The 17,137-nt window shown below is 40.1% G+C and overlaps 1 protein-coding gene across 11 annotated transcripts in view; it reads right to left on the reverse strand.

The window, feature by feature from the left end:
• LOC121847590 (plasma membrane calcium-transporting ATPase 2-like) overlaps positions 1-17,137 on the reverse strand; it is a 212,731-nt gene that overhangs the window by 132,445 nt on the left and 63,149 nt on the right. For all 11 annotated transcript variants that reach the window (XM_042329410.1, XM_042329419.1, XM_042329430.1 and 8 more), the window contains one exon: positions 5,086-5,280. In XM_042329410.1, the coding sequence (XP_042185344.1) occupies positions 5,086-5,280 (195 nt within the window). The remainder of the gene's footprint in view (positions 1-5,085; positions 5,281-17,137) is intronic.

Genomic DNA, 17,137 nt, shown 5'->3' on the forward strand with positions numbered 1-17,137 from the left:
ATGCACTCATACTTGCCTGCTGACATTCCTGAGCAAGCTCTGTACTGGTTGGTGCCCCGATCCCGCAGCTGAATCAACTTTAGGAGACGGTCCTGGCGCTTGCTGGACTTTCTTGGACGACCTGAAGCCTTCTGCAGAAATGCAGTGGAAATGTTTTTTGGGGGATTCAGTTCATTTGCTTGAAAAAGAGGGACTTTGCAATTTATTGCAACTCCTCTGATCACTTTTCATAACATTCTGGAGGATATGCAAATTGCCTTCATATAAACTGAGGCAGCAGACTTTGTGAAAATAATATTTGTATATTTGTATAAATCTCAACTTTTGGCCACGACTGTATATCTGTAGAATACATAGGATAGAATAGTACAGCAATAGTTAAATAAGATGGACTTGACTAGAATGCAGTATTATACATATGAAATGTATAAAACATTATTAAAGGGATCCGTGTTCCATTATTAAAGGGATCCGTGTTCCATTATTAAAGGGATCCGTGTTCCATTATTAAAGGGATCCGTGTTCCATTATTAAAGGGATCTGTGTTCCATTATTAAAGGGATCTGTGTTCCATTATTAAAGGGATCTGTGTTCCATTATTAAAGGGATCTGTGTTCCATTATTAAAGGGATCTGTGTTCCATTATTAAAGGGATCTGTGTTCCATTATTAAAGGGATCTGTGTTCCATTATTAAAGGGATCTGTGTTCCATTATTAAAGGGATCTGTGTTCCATTATTAAAGGGATCTGTGTTCCATTATTAAAGGGATCTGTGTTCCATTATTAAAGGGATCTGTGTTCCATTATTAAAGGGATCTGTGTTCCATTATTAAAGGGATCTGTGTTCCATTATTAAAGGGATCTGTGTTTCATTATTAAAGGGATCTGTGTTCCATTATTAAAGGGATCTGTGTTCCATTATTAAAGGGATCTGTGTTCCATTATTAAAGGGATCTGTGTTTCCATTATTAAAGGGATCTGTGTTCCATTATTAAAGGGATCTGTGTTCCATTATTAAAGGGATCTGTGTTTCATTATTAAAGGGATCTGTGTTTCATTATTAAAGGGATCTGTGTTCCATTATTAAAGGGATCTGTGTTCCATTATTAAAGGGATCTGTGTTCCATTATTAAAGGGATCTGTGTTCCATTATTAAAGGGATCTGTGTTCCATTATTAAAGGGATCTGTGTTCCATTATTAAAGGGATCTGTGTTCCATGTCTATGTATACTACCTTTCAAAAGTTTGGGGTAATTTAGAAATGGCCTTGTTTTTTGAAATTGATCAGAAATACAGTGGAGACATCGTTAATGTTGTAAATGAATATTATGGCTGGAAACGGCTGATTTTTTATTGAACATCTACATAGGCGTACAGAGGCCCATTATCAGCAACCATCAGTCCTGTGTTACAATGGCACGTTGTGTTAGCTAATCCAAGTTTATCATATGAAAAGGCCAACTGATCATTAGAAAACCCTTTTGCAATTATGTTACCACAGCTGAAAACTGTAGTTCTGATTAAAGAAGTAATAAAACTGGCCTTCTTTAGGCTAGTTGAGTATCTGGAGCATCAGCATTTGTGGGTTCGATTACAGGCTCAAAATGGCCAGAAACAAAGCACTTTCTTCTGAAACTCATCAGTCTATTCTTGTTCTGAGAAAAGAAGGCTATTCCATGCGAGAAATTGCCAAGAAACTGAAGATCTCGTACAACGCTGTGTACTACTCCCTTCAAAACCACTGCAAACTGGCTCTAACTAGAATAGAAAGAGGAGTGGGAGGCCCCGGTGCACAACTGAGCAAGAGGACAAGTACATTAGAGTGTCTAGTTTGAGAATCAGACGCCTCACAAGTCCTCAAATGGCAGGTTCATTAAATAGTATTCGCAAAACACCAGTCTCGATGTCAACAGCAAAGAGGCGACTCCGGGTTGCTAGCCTTCTAGGCAGAGTTCCTCTGTCCAGTGTCTGTGTTCTTTTATCCATCTTTATCTTTTCTTTTTATTGGCCAGTCTGACATATGGCTTTTTCTTTGTAACTCTACCTAGAAAGCCAGTATCCCAGAGTTGCCTCTTCACTGTTGACGTTGAGACTGGACAGAGGAACTCTGTCTAGAAGACCAGCATCCCGGAGTCTCCTCTTCACTCTTCAGTGTGCCATGTCTATGTACGACCTCTAAGGGCTGGATGAGTAACCTGATGGCTATTTAACAGTCTGATGGCCTTGAGATAGAAGCTGTTTTTCTGTCTCTCTGTCCCATCTTTGATGCAGCTGTACTGACCTCGCCTTCTGGATGATAACGGGGTGAACAGGTTGTGGCTCGGGTGGCTGAGGTCTTTGATGATCTTCTTGGACTTCCCTTGACATTGGGTGCTGTAGGTGTCCTGGAGGGCAGGCAGTGTGCTCCCTGTGATGCGTTGGGCAGACCGCACCACCCTCTGGAGAGCCTTACGGCTGCGGGCGGTGCAGTTTCAATACCCGGCGGAGATACAGCCCGACAGGATGCTCTCAGTGGTGCATCTGTAAAAGTTTGTGAGTGTTTTAGATGACAAGCCACATTTCTTCAGCCTCCTGAAGATGAAGAGGCGCTGTTGCACCTTCTTCACCACACAGTCTGTGTGTGTGGACCATTTCAGTTTGTCCGTGATGTGTACTCTGAGAAACTTAAAACTTAAACTTAAAAATGTCCACCTTCTCCACTGTTGTCCCGTCGATGTGGATAGGGGAGGTGCTCTGTCTGCTGTTTCCTGAAGTCTGCGATCATCTCCTTTTTTTTGTTGATGTTGAGTGAGATGTTGTTTTTCTGACACCACACTCCGAGTGCCCTCAACTCCTTCCTATTGGCTGTCTCGTCGTTGTTGGTAATCAAGCCTACAACTGTTGTGTCGTCTGCAAACTTGATGATTGAGTTGGAGGCAGGCATGGCTACGCAGTCATGGGTGAACAGGGATTACTGGACGGGACTGAGCATGCACCCCTTGTGGGGTCCCAGTGTTGAGAATCAGGGAAGTGGAGATGTTGTTTCCTACCTTCACCACTTAGGGGTGGCTCGTCGGGAAGTACAGGACCCATTTGCACAGGGCGGGGTTGAGATCCAGGGCCTCAAGATTAATGATGAGCTTAGAGGGAACTACGGTGTTGAATGCTGAGCTGAAGTCAATGAACAGCATTCTAACATAGGTCTTCCTCTTGTCCAGGTGGGATAAGGCAGAGTGCAGTGTGATGGCAATTGCATCGTCTGTGGATCTATTGGGGCGGTATGCAAATTGAAGTGGTTCTAGGATGACATGGGGAGGTGGAGGTGATCTAATCCTTGACTAATCTCTGAAAGCACTTCATGATGATAGTGATTTAGTTCTGTTTCCACCTCCAAAGCCCGGCTCTGGAGTCTCACTGGGCCGTGGCCTCAGTGGACCTGCTCACACGTATTTTTCATGCATTTATATAACAATGGCTAATTGTGAACATGGGCTAACACCTAACACAGTTAACACTCTCACAAAGCAACAGTCTTGATGATGCAGAGGTTGTTGATTCTGCTCTTCACAAGTCCTCAGTGTCATCCCTAGTTATGGAAACATGGTTCCCAAAATATAACACTAGAGCCTACATAAACATTGCGACCAGCTCCGGCCCGCCAATTAGGCAGGATTAAGTCAAATTCACATAAATAGCCTATATGCCACTTGGTAAGAGAAATGTTCTTTTGTTATTTTGGACAGAATTATATGAGGTGTTATGTGTTGTTGAAGGTGCGTCAGTTTTGGCTCAGAAAATGCTGGGCAAAGCAGATGACTCCTCTTCATAAGATGTTGCCGATGTACATTCTTCAGGCTCCTACGCAACTTTGCAGTATTTTTTTACTGTTATTAGCCCGGAATGTTCTTTGCATTATTACATACAGCAGGAAAATCATTTTTTGATATCAGAAAGGCGGTAACTCACCAACATTTTGACCAGGAATACGACTTTCCTGAATTGTATCCTTTGTTTGTATCTTTTAAGGCGATTAAACTCATCCCAGAGGCTGCTCGAATACACCGCCGGCGGAAAAGAGGTATTCGGAGTGGACTTTTAGTCCGAAGCAGCACACCATCCACCGCTTCCAAGTATATTACTCGCTAATATTCAGTTGCTGGACAATGAAGTAGATAAGCTCAGGGCGAGGATCTCCTTCCAGATAGATATCAGGGACTCTGTTTCATGTAATCATGGCTCTCTCTGGATATACTGTCCCCATCCATACAGCCAGCTGGGACCGTGAGACTGAAACATGACTTCTATCTCAAGGCCATCAAACTGTTAAACAGCCATCACTAACACAGTGAGGCTGCTGCCTATGTATAGACTTGACATCATTGGCCACTTTAATAAATGGATTACGAGTCACTTTAATAATGTTTACATATCTTGCATTACTCCTCGTATATGTATAGAATGTATTTTATACCATCTATTGCATCTGGCCTATTCCTCTCAGTCATTGCTCATCCATATATTTTAAATGTATATATTCTCATTCCATTCCTTTACTTAGATGTGTGTATATTAGGTTGTTTTTGTGAAATTGTTAGATTCCAGAAGCACAAGCATTTTGCAACACTCGCAATAACATCTGCTAACCATATGACCATTAACATCTGCTAACCATGTGACCATTAACATCTGCTAACCATGTGACCATTAACATCTGCTAACCATGTGACCATTAACATCTGCTAACCATGTGACCATTAACATCTGCTAACCATGTCACCAATAACATCTGCTAACCATGTGACCATTAACATCTGCTAACCATGTGACCATTAACATCTGCTAACCATGTGACCATTAACATCTGCTAACCATGTGACCATTAACATCTGCTAACCATGTGACCAATTACATCTGCTAACCATGTCACCAATAAAACTTGATTTGATTTGAAACACTAAAGTCTGGGCCTTCATGGTAGGTAAAACACCAGGTTAAGTCTTTAGTTGAAATTCACCAAATATGACCTTTAGATTTAACACAATAGGAGTGTATGCATGCCTGTGTGCGTACGTATGTCTCCATGTATGTGCGCGTCTCAGTACTCACACTCTCCGCTGTCCCCTCCCGGAGGCTGATAGAAGGACAGTCCCAAAGAGATCAGGGCAGCCACCTCCAAGATGATCAGAGTCACGTCCTGCAGGGCTTCCCATACTAACTGGAGGAAGGTTTTTGGCTTCTTCGGGGGTATAAGGTTTTCCCCATACACTTCTTTCCTCTTATCTAGGTCATCTCCTGTTAAGCCTGTTGGGAGAAAGAAAAGGCAGTGAGAAAGAATCTTGATTGGTCGTTTAGTTTGGTGTTTTAGTAGAGGAAATGAGGGAAAGACCACCTGATTAAACCTGTTCTGTTTTCAAACATCAAACGTCCTACTTTATGTCCCTCCTTCCCTCCCTTACACTCTCTATCTCTCTCTCTCTCTTGCTGAATGGCGCTGCAATGGATAGCTGACCTTTTACTCTCCTGACCAATCCTGATGGTTTCTGTGATTATTTGCGCTGATATGAACTTTTTTTGAACATAACGTTTCCGGCATTGTTTCCTATGACCGCAAATAACTTCTGGACATTAGAACAGGGATCACTAACCTTGATAGGATTAAGATTTCTACTTCAAGGAGTCGGGGGCGCAGGACATACTACTAGTGGTAATGGTAGTAGAGATATTAGAGGTAGACATGCTACTAGTGGTAATGGTAGTAGAGATATTAGAGGTGGACATACTACTAGTGGTAATGGTAGTAGAGATATTAGAGGTAGACATGCTACTAGTGGTAATGGTAGTAGAGATATTAGAGGTAGACATACTACTAGTGGTAATGGTAGTAGAGATATTAGAGGTAGACATACTACTAGTGGTAATGGTAGTAGAGATATTAGAGGTAGACATACTACTAGTGGTAATGGTAGTAGAGATATTAGAGGTAGACATGCTACTAGTGGTAATGGTAGTAGAGATATTAGAGGTATAAATACTACTAGTGGTAATGGTAGTAGAGATATTAGAGGTATAAATACTACTAGTGGTAATGGTAGTAGTAGAGATATTAGCGGTAGTAATACTACTAGTGGTAATGGTAGTAGAGATATTAGAGGTATAGATAATACTAGTGGTAATGGTAGTAGAGATATTAGAGGGAGTAATACTACTAGTGGTAATGGTGGTAGAGATATTAGATGTATAAATACTACTAGTGGTAATGGTAGTAGATATTAGAGGTATAAATACTACTAGTGGTAATGGTAGTAGAGATATTGGAGGTAAACATGCTACTAGTGGTAATGGTGGTAGAGATATTAGAGGTAGACATGCTACTAGTGGTAATGGTAGTAGTAGAGATATTAGAGGTAGACATGCTACTAGTGGTAATGGTGGTAGTAGAGATATTAGAGGTATAAATACTACTAGTGGTAATGGTAGTATATATTAGAGGTATAAATACTACTAGTGGTAATGGTAGTAGAGATATTAGAGGTATAAATACTACTAGTGGTAATGGTAGTATATATTAGAGGTATAAATACTACTAGTGGTAATGGTAGTAGTAGAGATATTAGAGGTAGTAATACTACTAGTGGTAATGGTAGAGATATTAGAGGTAGTAAATCTACGAGTGGTAATGGTAGAGATATTAGAGGTAGTAAATCTACTAGTGGTAATGGTAGAGATATTAGAGGTAGTAATACTACTAGTGGTAATGGTGGTAGTAGAGATAGAGGTATAAATACTACTAGTGGTAATGGTAGTAGTAGAGATATTAGAGGTAGTAATACTACTAGTGGTAATGGTAGTAGAGATATTAGAGGGAGACAATACTAGTGGTAATGGTGGTAGAGATATTAGAGGGAGACAATACTAGTGGTAATGGTGGTAGAGATAGTAGAGGTATAAATACTACTAGTGGTAATGGTAGTAGAGATATTAGAGGTAGTAATACTACTAGTGGTAATGGTAGTAGTAGAGATATTAGAGGTATAAATACTACTAGTGGTAATGGTGGTAGTAGAGATATTAGAGGTAGAAATTATACTAGTGTTAATGGTAGTAGAGATATTAGAGGTATAAATACTACTAGTGGTAATGGTAGTAGAGATATTAGAGGTAGACATTATACTAGTGGTAATGGTAGTAGAGATATTAGAGTATTGCTACCTCGAATATCTCTACTTCCACCATTACCACTAGTAGTATTACTACCTCTAATATCTCTACTTCCACCATTACCACTAGTAGTATTTATACCTCTAATATCTCTACTACCATTACCACTAGTAGTATTACTACCTCTAATATCTCTACTACTACCATTACCACTAGTAGTATTTATAACTCTTATATCTCTACTACCATTACCACTAGTAGTATTTATACCTCTAATATCTCTACTACCATTACCACTAGTAGTATTTATACCTCTAATATCTCTACCACCATTACCACTAGTATCAATTATACCTGTACTATCTCTACCTACTATAATTATAACTAACTGTCAACTTCACACCTACATCAGTACTACAACCACCATCAACATTACTACTACTACTACTGCTACCACCACCATCACCCCATCATTAAACTACTACTGTTACCATCACACCTACTAACATGCCACTACTATTTGGAGTACCAATAACATAATAAGAATTATTATTATTATAATAGTAATAATAATAATAATAGCAATAGTAGTATTAGTAATAATGTGTTCCTGCTTAATGACACCAATTTAATTGGTAATGAGTTGTTCTTGTTTTCCTCTGGGTTTAATAATTAAACGTTTGTATTAAATTCTTTGAATAATTAACTTCCTGGTCTGCCTCTATCTCCATATTTTCCTCTTTCCCCCTTAGTCTCCCGTTCCTTCTCTGTCTATTTGGCAGTGTTATTATGAGAACCATCAGACTGTAGTGATTAACTAACAGTGTTATTATGAGAACCATCAGACTGTAGTGATTAACTAACAGTGTTATTATGAGAACCATCAGACTGTAGTGATTAACTAACGGTGTTATTATGAGAAACATCAGACTGTAGTGATTAACTAACGGTGTTATTATGAGAACCATCAGACTGTAGTGATTAACTAACGGTGTTATTATGAGAGACATCAGATTGCAGTGGCAATACTGCCCAACAGGTCATAAAATAGAATGACTACATGAGCATCAACAGATTATACTATCATAACTGCCACTATAACCAATACACACTCTTCAACTATAACCAATACACACTCTTCAACTATAACCAATACACACTCTTCAACTATAACCAATACACACTCTTCAACTATAACCAATACGTGCTCTATTGATCTCCTCTTGACAAGGAAAGGGCTGCATATAGCTCAGGTTAATGGGATGTAGCCTTCCTAACAAAATACATGAGGTTATTAACTTGGTCAACATAAATAACATATTCATATTTTAGCTTTAACCCGAAACGCATTTTGTATGAATCCATTAATGATGGGCAAAATGAACATGTCTTGATATAGTCTAATTAGAAGGGACAGGAATAGAGAATGGTGGTGGTGTAGTGTTGTACATTCAGAATCATATAACGTTTAAAGAGGCGGGATGACCTTAATGTATGTCACTATGGGCTCAAGTACATCTGGTTCACCAGGCAGCCATATTGGCTCTAAGGTGTACATTCAGAATCATATAACGTTTAAAGAGGCGGGATGACCTTAATGTATGTCACTATGGGCTCAAGTACATCTGGTTCACCAGGCAGCCATATTGGCTCTAAGGTGTACATTCAGAATCATATAACGTTTAAAGAGGCGGGATGACCTTAATGTATGTCACTATGGGCTCAAGTACATCTGGTTCACCAGGCAGCCATATTGGCTCTAAGGTGTACATTCAGAATCATATAACGTTTAAAGAGGCGGGATGACCTTAATGTATGTCACTATGGGCGCAAGTACATCTGGTTCACCAGGCAGCCATGTTGGCTCTAAGGTGTCTTATGCATTGGGTTTGACCACAGATAGTAACAGAAATCTATTTATCTTGAGTGATTATATATCAGAATAATTCAAATATAACTAAATTACAGTGGTGTAAAGTACTTAAGTAAAAATACTTGAATTAGTACTTAAGTAAAAATACTTTAAATAGTACTTAAGTCGTTTATTGGAGGGGTATATGTACTTATATTATGTTATTTATATTTTTGGCAACTATAAAAATAATGTACTTATTTTTACACAATACATTTTCCATGACACCCAAAAGTACTCATTACATTTTGACAAGTCCAATTATCAACCAAACCAAACCAAATACTTTTAGACTTTTCTCAAGTAGTATTTTACTGGGTGACTTTCACTTTACTTGAGTCATTTTCTATTAAGGTATCTTTACTATTACTACAGTATGACAATTGGACACCAGACACCAATGGGTCACCATTCAGACACCATTGGGTCACCATTCAGACACCAATGGGTCACCATTCAGACACTAATGGGTCACCATTCAGACACCATTGGGTCACCATTCAGACACCATTGGGTCACCATTCAGACACCATTGGGTCACCATTCAGACACCCTTGGGTCACCATTCAGACACCCTTGGGTCACCATTCAGACACCCTTGGGTCACCATTCAGACATCATTGGGTCACCATTCAGACACCATTGGGTCACCATTCAGACACCATTGGGTCACCATTCAGACACCCTTGGGTCACCATTCAGACACCCTTGGGTCACCATTCAGACACCCTTGGGTCACCATTCAGACACCATTGGGTCACCATTCAGACACCATTGGGTCACCATTCAGACACGTGCATGGATCTGATCTTCTGTAATATACCATTGCTCAAAGGCCTGGTCAATGCCAGTGGGCTGGACAGACCATAATATTATGACTGTAACCATGAACACCAAGGTTCCAAACAACACCACCCCCCTTCCCCTCCCCAAGAACTGTGGTGAAGAGAAATGTCTGAATGATTTGGCTGATGAACCCTGGGATTTATCGAAAGGATGATTTAAATCAGGTCTTATTGAATTGCTCATTGATTGGAAAGATACATTTAAAAGTCTGGACTATAGTGAAGGGCTAACTTGGTACATCCATCTCATCATACCCATCTAGTGTGGAGGTTGACGGGAGAACAACAACAGAACCAGCTGATATTAACAATCATATTTTTTTACAAAGCAAAACACCCATTATTCCAAACAAGCTATTGTCCAATGGATTGATGATCATATTATGAGTAAAAACACCTGCTCTTTTAGTCTACAAATGGATGTCAGAAGAGGTTTCAAACCTTGAAGTCAGTATCCAATGGTAAATCTACAGGTTGTGATCTAATGGAGTAAGACAAGACTCCCCAGATTACAGCTCCACTGAACTACATTTCTAATTGGTCACTGGAACAGGGGCACACATGTTAAACTGTGTCCAATCCCGAAAGACAGCAAAGAACCCATTACTCTTGCCAATAGTTGACCAATCCTGTGTCTGTTACTTGAACTCTGTGAAGCGTTTATTTGGGCTGCAGGCTGGTAACTCTAATGAACTTATCCTCTGCAGCAGAGGTAACTCTCGGTCTTCCTTTCTTGTGGCGGTCCTCATGAGAGACAGTTTCATCATAGCGTTTGATGGTTTTTGCGACGGCACTTGAAGAAACTTTCAAAGTTCTTGACATTTTCCAAGTTGACTGACCTTCATGTCTTAAAGTAATGATGGACTGTCATTTTCCTTTGCTTATTTGAGCTGTTCTTGCCATAATATGGACTTGGTCTTTTACCAAATAGGGCTATCATAAGTCACTTCTGTTAATTTAAATGCATTCCAGGTGACTACCTCATGAAGCTGGTTGAGAGAATGCCAAGAGTGTGCAAAGCTGTTATCAAGGCAAAGGATGCATACTTTGAAGTAGCCACCCTTTTTGGTTACTACATAATTCCACATGTGTTATTTCATAGTTTTGATGTCTTCACTATTATTCTACATGCAGAATATAGTAAAATAAAGAAAAACCCTTGAATGAGTAGGTGTGTCCAAACATTTGACTGGTACTGTATACCAACAACCTTCCTTATGCCTTATACGAGGCTCATGCTACTATATTTGCAGTTGATACTACAATTTATACAATCGGTTCAAAAGGAACAGCAAGCTTTACATGTAGATCTGGGAAATATCAGGGAGTGGGTTTGCCAGAACAAAGTAGTTTTGAACGCTAAGAAAACCAAGGTAATGTTGGTCTGTTCCACCAGGAAAAGGCCAACACAACATGGGATGCAATGGGGGGGTAGACATTGAGGAAGTGGCAGAAACCAAACCACTAGGAGTGCAGCTAGACAACTGCTTATCATGGTCGTCTCAAATAACTCATCTATGTAAGAAAATAATCCAAACTAACTACATGCATGATCAGAAGGATAGCTAAATACTTACCGGGAAAGATTCTTAAGCAAATAACACAAGCATTAATTGAGAGTCAGGGTAGCCTAGTGGTTAGAGTGTAGTAACAGAAAGGTTGCAAGTTCAAATCCCCGAGCTGACAAGGTACAAATCTGTCGTTCTGCCCCTGAACAGGCAGTTAACCCACTGTTCCTAGGCCATCATTGAAAATAAGAATTTGTTCTTAACTGACTTGCCTAGTTAAATAAAGGTAAAAAAAAATAAAAAAAATAAACTACTGTTCGGTGGTCTGGGGAAATGCATCCTCTAGTAAAGTTAGGAGGCTGCAGAATGCACAGAATAAAGCAGCAAGGATTGTTTTAAGGTGGAGATATGGTTCTTCTGTTGCAGTCATGGGTTGTTTTAAGGTGGAGATATGGTTCTTCTGTTGCAGTCATGAGAGTCAGGTAAACTACTGTTCGGTGGTCTGGGGAAATGCATCCTCTAGTAAAGTTAGGAGGCTGCAGAATGCACAGAATAAAGCAGCAAGGATTGTTTTAAGGTGGAGATATGGTTCTTCTGTTGCAGTCATGGGTTGTTTTAAGGTGGAGATATGGTTCTTCTGTTGCAGTCATGAGAGTCAGGTAAACTACTGTTCGGTGGTCTGGGGAAATGCATCATCTAGTGAAGTTAGGAGGCTGCAGAATGCACAGAACAAAGCAGCAAGGATTGTTTTAAGGTGGAGATATGGTTCTTCTGTTGCAGTCATGGGTTGTTTTTGGAGATATGGTTCTTCTGTTGCAGTCATGAGAGTCAGGTGAACTACTGTTCTTCTGGGGGAAATGCATCATTTGCAGTCAGAATGCACAGAATAAAGCAGCAAGGATTGTTTTAAGGTGGAGATATGGTTCTTCTGTTGCAGTCATGGGTTGTTTTAAGGTGGAGATATGGTTCTTCTGTTGCAGTCATGAGAGTCAGGTGAACTACTGTTCGGTGGTCTGGGGAAATGCATCATCTAGTGAAGTTAGGAGGCTGCAGAATGCACAGAATAAAGCAGCAAGGATTGTTTTAAGGCGGAGATATGGTTCTTCTGTTGCAGTCATGCGCAGTGTTCTTGGTTGGTCATCAATCGACAAGATAATTGAAAAAAACATGCTTATTTTATTTCACAATGTACACCGTTTAAAACGGACAAAATCTACTCACAACGGTATTCAGTTGGTAAGAGACAGACATTCAGTAAATACTAGGAATAGATTGTCCACCATCTACAGGCCTCTCTCATCTTTTTAAGTGGGAGAACTTGCACAATTGGTGGCTGACTAAATACTTTTTTGTCCCACTGTATATGTTATCCAGACAGAAAAGAGAAATAGGCTAAATAACATTTGGATTAAGAGCAATAAATAAATAAATAAAGTCATACAATACTTTATAACTATTTAAATATAATACATTGAAATGTTGTGCAGGACTAGTAGATGAAGGAACCAATCTATCTGGTCAGACTGTCATAGTATTTATGTGGTCAGACTGTCATAGTATTTATCAGATCAGACTGTCATAGTATTTATCTGGTCAGACTGTCATAGTATTTATCAGGTCAGACTGTCATAGTATTTATCTGGTCAGACTGTCATAGTATTTATCAGGTCAGACTGTCATAGTATTTATCTAGTCAGACTGTCATAGTATTTATCTGGTCAGACTGTCACAGTATTTATCAGGCCAGACTGTCACAGTATTTATCTGGTCAGACTGTCATAGTATTTATCTGGTCAGACTGTCATAGTATTTATCTGGTCAGACTGTCATAGTATTTATCTGGTCAGACTGTCATAGTATTTATCTGGTCAGACTGTCATAGTATTTATCAGGTCAGACTGTCATAGTATGTATCTGGTCAGACTGTCATAGTATTTATCTAGTCAGACTGTCATAGTATTTATCTGGTCAGACTGTCATAGTATTTATCAGGTCAGACTGTCATAGTATTTATCTGGTCAGACTGTCATAGTATTTATCAGGTCAGACTGTCATAGTATTTATCAGGTCAGACTGTCATAGTATTTATCAGGTCAGACTGTCATAGTATTTATCTGGTCAGACTGTCATAGTATTTATCTGGTCAGACTGTCATAGTATTTATCAGGTCAGACTGTCATAGTATTTATCTGGTCAGACTGTCACAGTATTTATCAGGTCAGACTGTCATAGTATTTATCTGGTCAGACTGTCATAGTATTTATCTGGTCAGACTGTCACAGTATTTATCAGGCCAGACTGTCATAGTATTTATCTGGTCAGACTGTCATAGTATTTATCAGGTCAGACTGTCATAGTATTTATCTGGTCAGACTGTCATAGTATTTATCAGGTCAGACTGTCATAATATTTATCTGGTCAGACTGTCATAGTATTTATCTGGTCATACTGTCATAGTATTTATCTGGTCAGACTGTCATAGTATTTATCAGGTCAGACTGTCCGTATTTATTAGGTCAGACTGTCAGTATTTATTAGGTCAGACTGTCATAGTATTTATCTGGTCAGACTGTCAGTATTTATTAGGTCAGACTGTCAGTATTTATCAGGCCAGACTGTCAGTATTTATCAGGTCAGACTGTTAGTATTTATTAGGTCAGACTGTCATAGTATTTATCTGGTCAGACTGTCAGTATTTATTAGGTCAGACTGTCAGTATTTATCAGGCCAGACTGTCAGTATTTATTAGGTCAGACTGTCATAGTATTTATCTGGTCAGACTGTCAGTATTTATCTGGTCAGACTGTCAGTGTTTATCAGGTCAGACTGTCATAGTATTTATCAGGTCAGACTGTCATAGTATTTATTAGGTCAGACTGTCATAGTATTTATCTGGTCAGACTGTCATAGTATTTATCAGGTCAGACTGTCATAGTATTTATCTGGTCAGACTGTCATAGTATTTATCAGGCCAGACTGTCAGTATTTATCAGGTCAGACTGTCAGTATTTATTAGGTCAGACTGTCATAGTATTTATCTGGTCACTACTATATCTGTAACACTGTGTTATATATGAACATGTGATTGTATTCTGAATGTTTAAGGAACACTTGGAATATTAGTTCAAAAGAGATCCTAATAAAATCCAATCGGACACTGTCGTTACCAACTCTCTGTTGGTGATAACAACAGATAAAAACCAGTTAGAGAGAGACTGGGGGGGGAGAAAGGGGAAGGGAGGGAGAGAGAGGGGGAGGAAGACAGAGAGAGGGGGAGGGGGGAGAGAGAGAGAGGGGGAGGAAGACAGAGAGAGGGGGAGTGGGGAGAGAGAAATGGGGAGGAAAGGAGAGAGCGAGAGAGAGAGAGAAAGAGGGTGAGGGATAGAGAGAGAGAGGGGGGGAAGGGAGAGAGAAGGGGAGGGAAGGAGAGAGGTGGAAGGGAGAGAGGGGGAGGAAGACAGAGAGAGAGGGTAGGGAGAGATAAGGGGTAGGAAAGGAGAGATCGAGAGAGAGAAAGAGAGGGTGAGGGATGGAGAGAGGAGGGGGAAGGGAGGGAGAGAGAGAGGGGAAGGGAGGGAGAGTTTTAGAACCTTAGAATGTCCGCCCGGGTTCCAAATAGAACAGACTACAGCTATATATACACTTATTAAGCATTCTGTTTTAATTGTCTCCCTTTGTGTGAGAGGAGAGAAGCTCATTGATGTCTCACAGCGTCACACAAAAACACACACACAGCACCAGAGCATCACACACACACAGCGCCGCATGCCGAGAGGCTCCTTTGCTCATAGCCGTGGGGAGCATTCCCTGCAGTGATAGGTAGAGCCGAGACACGCCATGCACAAACATTTCACCTCTCTCGCTCTCCTCTCTCTGCCTCTGTCAGTCGTAGAGTCAGGACATAGACCTATAGAGTCAGTATATAAACTTATAGTCAGGACATAGACCTGGTAGTAGAGTCAGGATATAGACATATAGAGTCAGTATATAAACTTATAGTCAGGATATAGACCTGGTAGTAGAGTCAGGACATAGACCTATAGAGTCAGTATATAAACTTATAGTCAGGACATAGACCTGGTAGTAGAGTCAGGACATAGACCTGGTAGTAGAGTCAGGACATAGACCTGGTAGTAGAGTCAGGACATAGACCTATAGAGTCAGTATATAAACTTATAGTCAGGACATAGACCTGGTAGTAGAGTCAGGATATAGACCTGGTAGTAGAGTCAGGACATAGACCTATAGAGTCAGTATATAAACTTATAGTCAGGACATAGACCTGGTAGTAGAGTCAGGACATAGACCTGGTAGTAGAGTCAGGACATAGACCTATAGAGTCAGTTTAAAAACTTATAGTCAGGATATAGACCTGGTAGTAGAGTCAGGATATAGACCTATAGAGTCAGTATATAAACTTATAGTCAGGACATAGACCTGGTAGTAGAGTCAGGATATAGACATATAGAGTCAGTATATAAACTTATAGTCAGGACATAGACCTGGTAGTAGAGTCAGGACATAGATCTATAGAGTCAGTATATAAACTTATAGTCAGGGCATACACCTGGTAGTAGAGTCAGGATATAGACCTGGTAGTAGAGTCAGGACATAGACCTATAGAGTCAGTATATAAACTTATAGTCAGGACATAGACCTGGTAGTAGAGTCAGGATATAGACCTATAGAGTCAGGATATAGACCTGGTAGTAGAGTCAGGATATAAACCTGGTAGTAGAGTCAGGATATAGACCTGGTAGTAGAGTCAGGATATAGACCTGGTAGTAGAGTCAGGATATAGACCTGGTAGTAGAGTCAGGATATAGACCTGGTAGTATTGTACCTAATATTTTATACCTTTTTTTAACTAGGCAAGTCATTTAAGAAATAATTCTTATTTTCAATGACAGCCTACCGGGAAAGTGGGGTTATCTCACTGATCATCCCTAAAGCCAACACCTCATTTGGCCGCCTTTCGTTCCAGTTCTCTGCTGCCTGTGACTGGAACGAATTGCAAAAATCTCTGAAGTTGGAGACTTTTATCTCCCTCACCAACTTCAAACATCTGCTATCTGAGCAGCTAACCGATCGCTGCAGCTGTACATAGTCTATTGGTAAATAGCCCACCCATTTTCACCTACCTCATCCCCATACTGTTGTTATTTATTTACTTTTCTGCTCTTTTGCACACCAATATCTCTACCTGTACATGACCATCTGATCATTTATCACTCCAGTGTTAATCTGCTAAATTGTAATCATTCGCCTACCTCCTCATGCCTTTTGCACACAATGTATATAAACTCTCTTTTTTTCTACTGTGTTATTGACTTGTTAATTGTTTACTCCATGTGTAACTCTGTGTTGTCTGTTCACACAGCTTTGCTTTATCTTGGCCAGGTCGCAGTTGCAAATGAGAACTTGTTCTCAACTAGCCTACCTGGTTAAATAAAGGTGAAATAAAACAATTAAAAAACTACCACCTCTACACTCTAACCTCTAGGCTACCTACCACCTCACACTCTAACCACTAGGCTACCTACCACCTCTACACTCTAACCACTAGGCTACCTACCACCTCTACACTCTAACCACTAGGCTACCTACCACCTCTACACTCTAACCACTAGGCTACCTACCGCCCCAATATGTGGATAAGGGTCCATTTGGCACTCAGGCACTGACTCCTCTCCTTACTGTAGGTGATACACCAGGACACCAGTACAGTCTACTCA

The sequence above is a fragment of the Oncorhynchus tshawytscha genome, linkage group LG02, assembly GCF_018296145.1.
Source record: "Oncorhynchus tshawytscha isolate Ot180627B linkage group LG02, Otsh_v2.0, whole genome shotgun sequence".
NCBI lineage: Eukaryota > Metazoa > Chordata > Actinopteri > Salmoniformes > Salmonidae > Oncorhynchus > Oncorhynchus tshawytscha.